The 12,764-nt window shown below is 46.7% G+C and overlaps 1 protein-coding gene and 1 long non-coding RNA gene across 11 annotated transcripts in view; one reads left to right on the forward strand and one right to left on the reverse strand.

Annotated features, from left to right (window-relative positions):
- The window catches only part of LOC135376009 (uncharacterized), a 34,268-nt gene that overhangs the window by 9,925 nt on the left and 11,579 nt on the right, over positions 1-12,764 (reverse strand). For 2 of the 10 annotated variants that reach the window (XR_010417481.1, XM_064608627.1), the window contains one exon: positions 8,832-9,035. The exons of the other annotated variants lie outside the window; for them this stretch is intronic. Coding sequence is in view for 1 of the 2 variants with exons in the window: in XM_064608627.1 (XP_064464697.1) it covers positions 8,884-9,035 (152 nt within the window). In the remaining variant the exon portion in view is untranslated. Of the gene's footprint in view, positions 1-8,831; positions 9,036-12,764 lie in introns of those variants that run through there. 10 annotated transcript variants of the gene reach the window in all.
- Positions 4,373-12,661, forward strand: LOC135376011 (uncharacterized). Its single transcript, XR_010417488.1, has 2 exons — positions 4,373-5,158; positions 10,857-12,661. It is a non-coding gene; the product is annotated as an uncharacterized LOC135376011 (long non-coding RNA).

Here is a 12,764-nt window from a genome sequence, read left to right on the forward strand (position 1 = left end):
AGGTTCAGTGATCTTCTATCACCATCAGGGTTTGTTCTATCAGCAGAACGCTAGCCATTGTGGTAGACATATGGTGGCCCTGATAAGGGCCGTTTGTTCACTTCGTCCAGGTCTGCTGTTTCTTCTCCCGTGCACCATGAAGCTACTGAAGAATTCCTTAGCATGTCCACAGTCCATAGTTCCCTACGGGAGCACGCTGTTGGCATAAGACAATCCGTGGGGTGGGGCATCATCACGCAGCTGGTGCCTGTGAGATGCCCTGGACAGCCTTCAGGCATGAATGCAAAAGGCCAATGCAATAATCCCGTGGGAGTGGCGCACTTGATCACAGTATGCCACCAGAGGCCTTCTGCTGGGTCAGCTCTGTTTGAAGACCTTGAACTGAAAGTAAAACATAATTGTAAGTAGTGTGAAATTACTGAGAATTATAAGTAAACAGTGTCAGTTACAAATCTGTCAGCTCAGCACGAGAACAATTGTGTGCCTGCTTTAGTTGGCCTAGTGAGGACTAGCATAAGCAGGGGTATGCAAATTCTCCAATAGAATCCCAATACTTCTCTCTCTATCCCATACCCAATTCATGTATGGCATCTGACAGTCCTGGCCTTTCTGGTCAGCTACAGGGGTTCCACCTGGAAACAACAGGGTGAAATGTATTTAGGCAACAAAAAGCTTCAAGTTTGCAGCTTTTAACATGCTGGATAGCATTTTACTCTCCGTAATCATCATTTGCAAGCCTTAAATTTTGGCAGTGTCATTTATAAAATCCTCTACAATTTTTGAAAAGAAAACCATCTGATCACTCACTGTGGCATTTCTATGCTATCAAAGGCCATATGAGGACAGGAAAACGTTTGGTTGTTCAAACCAGGTCGGAGCTTAAAACCTGAGCGGTATCACTCGACACCACTGCTTGATTGCGGATTTCTTAGCCTTAAATTCTGACTGTATCACATGTTACATCACTCACTGTGGCTTTTATAAGCTATCGAAGGCTATATGAGGACAGGAAAGCTGTGTTCTGTTGTTGATACTGTATCAGAGCTTAAAACCTCAGGGGCATCATTCGTAACAGCTGCTTGACCGCAGGGTTTCGAGGCCCAAAATTCTAACTGTATCACACGTTAAATCACTAACTGAGGCTTTTATAAGCTATCGAAAGCTGCACGAGAACAGGAAAACGTCGTACGGTTGTTGCAACTTGATCGGAGCTTAAAACCTGAGGGGTATCATTCGTAATTGCTGCTTCACTGCAGGGGTTTGAGCCCTAAATTCTAACTGTATCACACGTTAAATCACTAACTGAGGCTTTTATAAGCTATCGAAAGCTGCACGAGAACAGGAAAACGTCGTACGGTTGTTGCAACTTGATCGGAGCTTAAAACCTGAGGGGTATCATTCGTAACTGCTGCTTGACTGCAGGGTTTTGAGCGCTAAATTCGAAGTGTATTACACGTTAAATCACTCACTGAGGCTTTTATAAGCTATCGAAAGCTGTACGAGAACAGGAAAACGTCGTACGGTTGTTGCAACTTGATCGGAGCTTAAAACCTGAGGGGTATCATTCGTAACTGCTGCTTGACTGCAGGGTTTTGAGCGCTAAATTCGAAGTGTATTACACGTTAAATCACTCACTGAGGCTTTTATAAGCTATCGAAAGCTGCACGAGAACAGGAAAACGTCGTTCGGTTGTTGCAACTTGATCGGAGCTTAAAACCTGAGGGGTATCATTCGTAACTGCTGCTTGACTGCAGGGTTTTGAGCGCTAAATTCGAACTGTAACACACGTTAAATCACTCACTGAGGCTATTTATAAGCTATCGAAGACTATATGAGAACAGATATACGTTTTTTGATTGTCCAATTTTGATCGGAGTATCATTCGGCACTGTTGACGGTAAATCTTCTGATATTGAACCTATTTAACTGATTTCACCACAGCTGAAACAGGGCGCGAATGTTTCACTAAAAATTCGGGAGTACAAACATCAAGGAACTAAAATTACTTACCTCCATGTGGTAACAAGCATGAAACAAGAAGCACAACACACACACGTCCACCTTCGACAGCGCGAAACCGACGACTGAGAACAATTGATGTCTTCATGCGCTGACCAGGGCACTACATTCATAGCCACCGCCGCCGAAGCGTACGAACACAACGAATGATACCCCTCAGGATCTAGCGCCTCCCCCAGTGGAGCCCGTTCGCTTTTCAACAATACAGTGACAACATCAACAGCGTTAGTTACGCATTTACATTCAATAAATCGTGGACGTCAAAATAGAAAATTCCGTTAAAGATTTTAACATTAAAGTCGTGAATTCACTATTCTTTTCCTTTTCTATTCTTTTTACTTGACGAAGTACTTTCGCAGGTGCACATCGAACGGAAGTCTTCGCAAGAGATGTCGTGGATGAATGCATAAACGACGACAACGACAGTGTGACTAGGCTACGAGCCCGACACTGGAGCACGATCGTATTTCAACAATACAGTCACAACGTCAACAGCGTTAGTTACGCATTTACATTCAATAAATCGTGGACGTCAAAATAGAAAATTCCGTTAAAGATTTTAACATTAAAGTCGTGAATTCACTATTCTTTTCCTTTTCTATTCTTTTTACTTGACGAAGTACTTTCGCAGGTGCACATCGAACGGAAGTCTTCGCAAGAGATGCCGTGGGTAAATGCATAAACGACGGCAACGACAGTGTGACTAGGCTACGAGCCCGACACTGGAGCACGATCGTATTTGAACAATACAGTCACAACATCAACAGCGTTAGTTACGCATTTACATTCAATAAATCGTGGACGTCAAAAGAGAAAATTCCGTTAAAGATTTTAACATTAAAGTCGTGAATTCACTATTCTTTTTACTCGAAACGAAACTCTTGTATTTCTGGCCTAGAGGGAAACACAGGAAGGCGAAATGTGTCGAGTAGTGCATCTCCTGTGGCGCCCCCGCAGTCGCGTACGGAATGAAGAAAGTAAAATGTGACAGCATCAGCTACGTTATTTTTTACGTCATCTGAAAAGCGACAATCCTGCATGGAAACGTTTGTCCTAAAACGTCTTCCAAAAACCACGTGCAAAAACGAAACTCTTGTATTTGTGGCCTAGAGGGAAACACAGGAGGGAGAAATGTGTCGAGTAGTGCATCTCCTGTGGCGCCCCCGCAGTCGCGTACGGGATGAAGAAAGTAAAATGTGACAGCATCAGCTACGTTATTTTTTACGTCATCTGAAAAGCGACAATCCTGCATGGAAACGTTTGTCCTAAAAAGTCTTCCAAAAACCACGTGCAAAAACGAAACTCTTGTATTTCTCGCCTAGAGGGAAACACAGGAAGGCGAAATGTGTCGAGTAGTGCATCTCCTGTGGCGCCCCCGCAGTCGCGTACGGAATGAAGAAAGTAAAATGTGACAGCATCAGCTACGTTATTTTTTACGTCATCTGAAAAGCGACAATCCTGCATGGAAACGTTTGTCCTAAAACGTCTTCCAAAAACCACGTGAAAAAAACGAAACTCTTGTATTTCTGGCCTAGCGGGAAACGCAGGAGGGCGAAATGTGTCGAAAAGTGGGTCTCTGGTGGCGCCGCGGCAGTCGTGTACGGAATGAAGCATGGAATGAAGAAAGTAAAATGTGACTACATCAGCTACGTTATTTTTTACGTCATCTGAGAAGCGACAATCCTGCATGGAAACGTTTGTCCTAAAGCGTCTTCCAAAAACCACGTTCGAGAACGAAACTCTTATATTTCTGGCCTAGAGGGATACACAGGAGGGCGAAATGTGTCGAAAAGTGGGTCTCTTGTGGCGCCGCGGCAGTCGTGTGCGGAATGAAGAAAGTAAAATGTGACAGCATCAGCTACGTTATTTTTTACGTCATCTGAAAAGCGACAATCCTGCATAGAGGTCGCATGCATGTAAGAACTGCTGCAGAGCCGGTACAACCTTTTTCTTCCGAAAAGAATAAACGAGTGGACTGACTATTCCATGGAGGAAGGAAACACAAGGAGCGGCCCCTCCGACAGTTTTCTATCGGGACGAGCGTAGCCGGCCTCGCATTGCATTCTGGGATGCTCCTGTCTACCACGTGACCGTTCACGTGACCCTCCAGACAGCACGGCTCCAGCCTCCAGCAAAGCAGACGACGCGAGCTGTAGTTGTGTTGCAGTTCAGATGGCAGTATTACGGTGAACGCGTGCTTGCACTTTATTTCTGTGTGTTACGAATGTTTACTGTTCTATTAGAAGACCAGTCACAGTGTGCAGAACGCAAAAGGAGTACGCGGGACCGGAAACCTTACGTGTGGCAACGGTTACTTCCAACGTATGTACTTTTCTTGACTAAGTGGTTAAGAATGCCGTTCCATTAATCAGATTTGTACAATTGAAGATATGAAATGAATCTGCGGCAGAGTTTGAGGTCCCAAATGAACAATTCAAGATGACTCGAAGACACACGGGCGACTAAAGCAAGTTACCGTGTACTTACGAACAAAACGCGTTCCCGTGACAGAGCTGATTTCAGTTCAACGAGAGCGACAGCCGGGACAGGAACACATTACCATACGTCGTTCCTACGACGGTGCTCACATTTTCACAATAAATTACTTCCAAGAAGCAAAATCATACGGACAGCAGCGCGAGAAACAAAGCCTTGCAAAACCGAAACTTTAGAGGGGATCACGTGGTGGACAGGAAGCAATGGCGATTTTGACCCGAGCGACCGCTAGAGGGTGGCTACGCTAGTCTGGAGGGAAGAGCCGCTCCTTGTGTTTCCTTCCTCCATGGACTATTCTATGAAAAAATGCCTTATCTAGGTGTTGTTGTCTACACCGGTTGCACCCTACGCATCGAAATCCGAATCCATTCCAATCGGCTAGCCAACAATATCCGTGCTCTAAAGGTGGCTGTCTGTGTTGCAGGTGTTGGCTGTGTTTCTGTCAGATATGCGTTCTCACTGTTTTAGATGGTTACGTGCGAACAGACAAGGTGTTTAACAGATCAACCAAATCACAGAACATTACTGCTTCGTAGAGTTGCCATGGCGTGGCAGAATATCCTCACCGTGTTATGTGACGACGCTCGCAGTCGGTATTAGCCATGAAATGTGCGATGTGCCGATTTTACTTCATAACGCGCATGTATGTCGACAGCATGTCTTATTATTTCATGCAATCCTGCTTCTTGCGTAATATGTCGCTTTTCACCATCAAGGGCTTGTAGCGGAAAGTGCGTAAGTTAACTGTAAAAAAGTGTTCCCTTCGTTCGCTCGTGTACTGTTTATCTACCCCCAAGAAAAAAGTGTGCAGTTTACGGACACGCTTCTGATTTTCTCGTTTTTAGTCCCACGACAACCCTATTGTGTTTGCTAAAAATTCCCACTTGTAGTTTAGTAGTTCTGAGATAGTGCCTGGTTGTGTGTTGAGATGCTCAAGAAAACTTGGGCTCTAAGTTATAAGACATGCTTCGTAGTTTTCAGCCCCACTGGCAAGCTACACTTTCTAAACAGTATACAACCATGTAACAGTGGGTGAAATCATAAATGGTTATGCTATGAAAATGTAACTGGCTGCTGTCTGTTAAAGTTAGCGTCATAGCGGCCTCTATGGTTGTAATTGTCCATCGGTGTGCCGAAGGTGACAGTGCTGCCGCTGTCCATCATTTTAGATGATTGCCATATTTCAGTTGTACGTAAGGTTAATACAATAACGTAACGTCTTGGATGGGACCTACAATATTGCGGCCAGTGGCAGCGCATCTGCCTGCTAGTGACAATGGCGGTCTCCTGTGGTTGACGTCATGTGAATAAACACAGGATAATACTGGAAATTACAGAATAAATAGGGAGCTTTCACCTACATTATAATGTGACGTGGCAGTGACGTGGCCTGCTTGTAAGCTCCTCCCACTGGTGGTCACTTTTCGTACTAGCGGCCTTGAACGATGACAGACTGCGCTTTTGTTCGATCCAACGACTATAGTTTTCATCAAAGTAAATGTGAGAACGACAATGACGAAGCGTCTTCGGGACAAAAAGAAGGGTACAGACGTGACCGGACACCATACAAGGCTTTGTTTTCGAGCAAATGCTAGATAATCCCAGCAGCTGCACCGAAAAAGTGACCACCACCATGGCGGCCAAACGCGTTCGTTTGGCGAGTCCCCACACAACACTCCCAACACAAACGTTGGGGACACAGCTCATGTGTCTCCCAAGGGAAATGTGGCCTGCTCAAGGGCTGGCCACAAGGAGGTCGCCAGCCCCAATCAGGCTGGCAATACCTCTTCCGAAGGGAATGGGGGCGGTGAGGGCTCGGTCCAAACCGTACCTCAGTCGATGGATGTCGATGACTGCTGCACGCTGCAGAAGTCATCGCCAACCCCTCAGAATTCCCCAGACCAACAGAAGAGGAAACAGCCGGGTCGAGGTAGAGGACATTCGCAGAAGGTGTCACCGAAGGCACCTCCAGCCAGGGTGCAAGCACCCTAAGTACACCAAACATGCTGAATACGCAAAAGATTTTCATGCAGTGGAACTGCAGGGGAGTGCTTCCGAATGTTGATGATGTGCATGACCTCCTGGAGGCGCACAGGCCAATTGGCGTCTGCCTCTAAGAGACGTATTTGAACTCTGGAGACGCAAATCCGTTCCAACCATACCAAATGTTTAGGAGGGATCGCCCGGTGGTTTCGCGATCCTCAGGTGGAGTGGCGATTCTAGCATCCCGGTCTGTTGCTGCAGTTGAGGTGCCGTTGACAACAACAATGGAAGCTGTGGCTGTCCGATTGAATCTCTCTACACCACTTACGCTCTGCTCAATATATCTTCCTCCTGCAGCAGATGTGCAGCGACGGGATATCGAAGATCTCTTAGACCAGCTGGCAGCCCCATTCCTCCTTATGGGGGATTTTAATGCACACAGCCGTTTGTGGGGATGTTCAGATTTGGACTCGAGGGGCAGACTTCTTGAGGATTTGCTCCTCCGCCACTCCATCACATTCCTGAACCCAACACAACCAACATACTGCAGCACATCAACACGGACATTCTCTGCATTGGACCTTTCTATCTGTAGTGCGACCATTGCACAAGATCTGCAGTGGCATGTGATCCAAAACCCCTATGGCAGTGACCATTTTCCAACTTGGGTCGAGTATCAGTGTGACGATGCTGTGCTGTGTACGCGAAAACCCCGCTGGAGGCTGCAGGACGCGAACTGGGCGGTGTTCAGCGTGCTGGCTGACCTAACCCCACACAACATTGACAACATGAGTATCAACAAGGCCAATGAACTCATAACAAACACGATAATAGATGCTGCTACACAATCCATATCCAAGACGTCGTCCTCTCTGCCCAAGCGTTCAAAGCCTTGGTGGAACGACGACTGTAAACGGACGCGCAAGGAACAACAAAAGGCGTGGGCTCGTTTGCGTCGATACCCGACAGTTGAAAACATGATCCAATACAAAAGGAAGCGTGCTGCAGCCAAACGCACAAGGGAGGAGGCCAAGCGCAACACGTGGAAGGAGTTTGTGAGTACATTGAACTCTCGAACTCCGGCCAAAGTTGTGTGGGACCGTATCAATAAGATCTCCGGGAAATACAAAGGGTTTACTGTGCCTTGTCTTTCACACAATGGCGTTCCCTGTACGTCCTTGGAGGAACAGGCTAACCTACTTGGCGGCCACTTTGAACACGTGTCTAGCTCTTCCCATTACAGCCAGCGTTTCCTGTCACACAAAGCTGTTGCTGAAAAACGCATTATTAAACAACCTAAACAAGATACAGCACCTTACAATGTACCCTTCAACGCACATGAACTTCAGAGAGCCTTACAGGCAAGAAAGAACACTGCACCCGGCCCTGACAGCATACACTATGACATGTTGCGGCATTTAACACCCCAGTCGCAACAAATTTTACTCCACTTTTTTAATCGTGTGTGGAGAGAAGGAACTCTTCCGTTGTCCTGGAAGCTAGCCGAAGTGGTTCCGGTTCTCAAGCCAGGGAAAGACCCGTCTGCTGCTATTAGTTATCGCCCCATCGCATTAACCAGCTGCCTTGGGAAGACTTTTGAGCGCATGGTAAATGCAAGGCTCGTATATGTTTTGGAAGAGGCAGGCATCTTTGACAAACACCAAAGTGGTTTTCGTTCCGGCTGGAGCACCCAGGACAACCTACTCCACCTAGAATCAAAAATCAGAGAGGCTTTTGTTCGTGGGCAGTTTTGCGTATCCGTGTTTTTTGATCTCGAAAAGGCATACGATACCACATGGCGCTTCGGGATTCTGCAAGATCTACACGCATGTGGTATCACAGGGTGCATGTACAGGTGCATTGAGAATTTCCTCAGGGATAGAAAATTTCGTGTCCGTCTGGGCTCCACTTTATCTAACGTCTTTGTACAAGAGAACGGGGTTCCACAGGGGTCTGTGCTGAGCGTTACACTATTCGTTGTGAAAATGAACTCGATAGCGAGAGCCATCCCACCTGGCGACCAGTACTCCCTTTACGTAGACGATGTGCAGGTTTCCTACTCGGCATCAAGTCTTTCAACAGCTGAGAGGCAGGTGCAACTCACGATCAACCGTCTATCTAAGTGGGCTGATGAAAACGGCTTCAGGTTTTCCGCGCAAAAGACAGTGTGTGTTCTCTTTACGAGGAGGCGAGGCACATTTGCTGAGCCCTCGCTGCTCCTCGGTGGCAACACACTACCAGTTTCTGATGAGCAAAAATTTCTGGGGGTGGTGTTTGACAAGAAGCTGTCTTTTGTGCCACACATAAATTATATAAAACAGAAGTGCCTGAAATCCTCCAACATACTCAAAGTTTTATCCCATCGATCGTCGGGAGCTGACAAAGTCACACTGTTGCGGGTCTATGACTCGGTTGTGCGCTTAGTAATTGAGTACGGGAGTGTCGTGTATGGCTCGGCGCGGCCTTCGGCATTGAAGGTGTTGGCCCCATCCACCACGAAGGCATCCGACTCGCCACCGGTGCCTTCCGGACGTCCCCTGTGAAGAGTTAATATGTTGAGGGCAATGAATGGTCGCTCGACAGACGGAGACAATTTGAACATGTGAAGGCTGCGCTAAAGTACAGATGCCAGGGCGATGACCCAGTTGTACACTCTAGTGTGAACCCCGCTCTGGAGCGACTCTTCCTTGCAAAGCCCTCTGTTGTACCCTCGTTCCCGCTTCGTGTGCAGGCGGCGAGTTCCCGTGTGGGATTCAGCCCCTCATGCGTTCCCCTGCAGCAGGCAGTCCTCGATGCTGCGCCTTGGCAGAGACATCTAATACAATCAAATTTAAAAATGACACAGTTTGACAAACAGTCCACTGCACACACTGTCATTCTCGAGGAATTCCTGGAGATTCACCATAACTTCGGGAACCACCATGCAATCTACACTGATGGGACTAAAGTAAGCAATGGTGTGGCGGCCGTTGCCCTTGAAGGTGATTCTATTATGACGGCACACCTGAACACAAACGCCACAGTTTTCACCGCAGAGCTTTACGCGATTCTCCTGGCTCTGCGGCACATTCAACAAAACGACCTTCAAAATTCAGTAATTTATTCCTATTCGCTAAGCTCTGTGCGTGCGCTGCTTTCATGCTATGACACCAAGAATCACCTCGTCAAGCGAGTACGAGCGCTTGCGACTCAACTTTGTTCCCGAGGCTTTTCAATCTGTCTCTGCTGGGTCCCCAGCCACACTGGGATCCCGGGGAATGAACGAGCCGACCGTGAGGCTCGGCGAGCGTTGGCACAAGAGGAGTCAGCTCTAGGACTACCCTGCCAAGACATCCTGCCAGTGTTAAAGAGAGCTGTCTGCACACAGTGGCAGCAGGAGTGGGACATGGAAGAAAATAACAAGCTACACTTCACACAGCCACACGTTTCCCCCCTGCATCGGACTGAACACATCAACAGATCATCCGAAGTTCTTTACGCGAGATTGAGGATTGGGCACACATGGCTCACGCATCACCACCTACTCAGAGGTCAGGATCCGCCAGCTTGTGCGCACTGCGGTGACAGCCTGACTGTCTTGCACGCGCTGGCATCCTGCCCTCACTTCGAACACCAACGCCAACAGTATTTCACCGCATTCTACAGATACCATGTCCCACTCCACCCAGCCCTTCTACTGGGTGACACCCCTTTTGTGCCGTTTGATAACGTAATCAAATTTTTGACCACGTGTGGGTTTCTTAGTCAGATGTAGATGATAAGCATTGCTCCGCTTTTATCCAATATCACCAAACTCCTCATGTAAATATCTCATTGTCACACTTATAGATAGCTTTTAACTGCCATGCTCGCTTGTTATCGTCATCCCCCTCTCTCTCTTATCCTGGTCAATCTCATCGCTCATCGCTCCTACCTCATACCTGTAGATAGGTTTTAACTACCACACACTCTCTCTCACATCAGCTTTCCCATAATCATCTCCGACACACTCACCATGGTTTTGGCGCTCTATGGCCTTTGTTGCCTTTGTGCCATTAAACACATAATCAATCAATCAGTCGTTTGTCATGTGAAGACACCCTATACTGGAAACACAGGATTGCTTGGTGCTTAGAGCACTAAGAGCATTTCCCGTTCTTAAATGTTTCTCAATGCTTTCGGCATGTTGTGTGTAAAACTAAATGCATCAAAGGTGCAACTGTGCCAAAAAACACAGCACAGAATGCGCAGCGTTGTGCAGTTGCACCTTTGATGTATGTACAAACTACCCCAAGTTTCAATCCTGTGAAAAGTAAAGGCACCTGCTGAACTCGTACAGAACCGGGGTCTCAATGGTGAACATGTGCCTCTTTTTTCAGGTCATGCATGAATAAAGCAGCTCCAACAAACTGCACCGTTGGCAGCAGCACTCACGCAAAGAACTCTGCCCAATGCCACGACGAACCACGCAAAAGTGCATTGCGACCCAAACATGCACATGCAGCGGAAATGGCGGACCCCTTCATGCTTCTTCTTGTGCCTCCTTCACATGTTGGCCGTTTTATTCAATGTGCAAGCCTCACATGCATGACAGGGCGGATACTCCTGCAGAGACAGTGGTACAGTTCCACTGGTGCTGGAACAGTACACAATGAGCATTGTGCATAATGGTTTGTTTTTGTTCTTTGAGTTCCTTATCTGGACATAGTGCTGTGTCGGGATGCGCATGTGTCTTTGAGGAACATCACTCTGACGTTCCAGTGATTGTGTAGTTCATTTTGTGTTATCTTTTTTCTTCCCCATGCTCAGGGACGTGTTGCATGTGTCGAGCATACACCAACTCGCTTGCATTTCACTTTCATCACATGTTTTGATTTGCATCATCATCGCTATCCAAGCTGAGAGGCATGAGCATAGATCAAGACCCGTCAAAAAGAACTCGTTGCGAGTTAAGTTACCATGTGTAAATGTAAGTTAATAACAAAGTTCTTCAGCCTGAAATGTAACTCGCGGTTACTGATTTACTTAAAAAAAGAACGAGTTACTTCCGAATTACTTTGGACACAAAACCGCAGTGCACAGGTGCAGCGCGCATGAGCAGTTGAGTTAGACCATGAGCTGCCTGTGGAGGAGTGCAACACGCTTAGATCGTCTTCATGTATGTACAGCAATTCGAACACTTTGCATCTTACTCCCTGTGGGTGCACAATGGTTCAGCTTCATTTCAATGGCAGCGTTTCTTACTTCCTGAATAGAATACTCTCATTGATTGACGTTTCATTCATTCATTCGCGTTTTATGGCATAAAATGCCACGAAAGAACCGGAGAGGAAGCAAGAAAATATGTGGACGTGAGTGAAAAGCGAATTAAAAGTAACTTGGAACTTAGCTTAAGTTACTTTAGCAAAGTCATCCGGAAAAGAAACAAGCTCCTCAGAAAGTTACCACAGCACAAAAGTACCGAGTTGAGTTACAAGTTACCAAAAAATATGAACCTAGTTAGGAATCGAGTTACCTCGAACTCTGGACATGAGGGCGTGCTTCTAAAGGTATGGTCTAGGTCTGTTGTTGGGAGTCATTGTAATTTGCTACCCTTGAGGAGCATTAGGCTGTTCCACAACAAAACGTTCACGTCCGCTCTGCTCAGACTCCTCGGAAGCGGCCACGCTAGTGTGGCCTTGCAGCTTCCCCATTTTGCGCCTCTAAATTGAGTGGAAAATTTTCCTGGACACGATGGAACTGAAACTTAACGTGGGAGGCATTCATTCCACATCATAAATTAGTATCCATGCACGCCTGAGGCCCTTCAACGGCGGATCGCGAAGCTGCGCCAAAACTTGATTTTCCTAGCGCCAACGGCTACGCCCGAACGCCTCAAGGCGCTTCCTTCACTTCCAATCCAAAGAATGTTCATCAGGGTAAAATTGTCAGTAAGAGTTTATAGGTGCAGAATTATATTTTACGCAAATGCTGGTGGACATCTTATTATGCCCTCCATATGCTCCTGAGTTTGGTTTGTCCTGACGATTCGCCAGCTGGACATTTTTCTATGGAAACTGCAGTTATTGGATAAATGAGAGTAGAACTGTACTTGCAGGAACTACCTACCAGTGGAGTAATTTAGAAGTACAAATTGACACCTCGTGGGAAACAGATTAAAAAAAAAAGTACTTTGTACATTCTGCATAGGTTTCTCAAGTGTACCTGAAATTCTCTATAGCTTTTTTGGAAGCTGTCGAATTCTGCACGCACCTCTGTGGTGAATATTGGAGGCACCATGTTGATAA

Source organism: Ornithodoros turicata, unplaced genomic scaffold (genome assembly GCF_037126465.1).
Source record: "Ornithodoros turicata isolate Travis unplaced genomic scaffold, ASM3712646v1 ctg00000969.1, whole genome shotgun sequence".
In the NCBI taxonomy this organism is placed as follows: Eukaryota; Metazoa; Arthropoda; class Arachnida; order Ixodida; family Argasidae; genus Ornithodoros; species Ornithodoros turicata.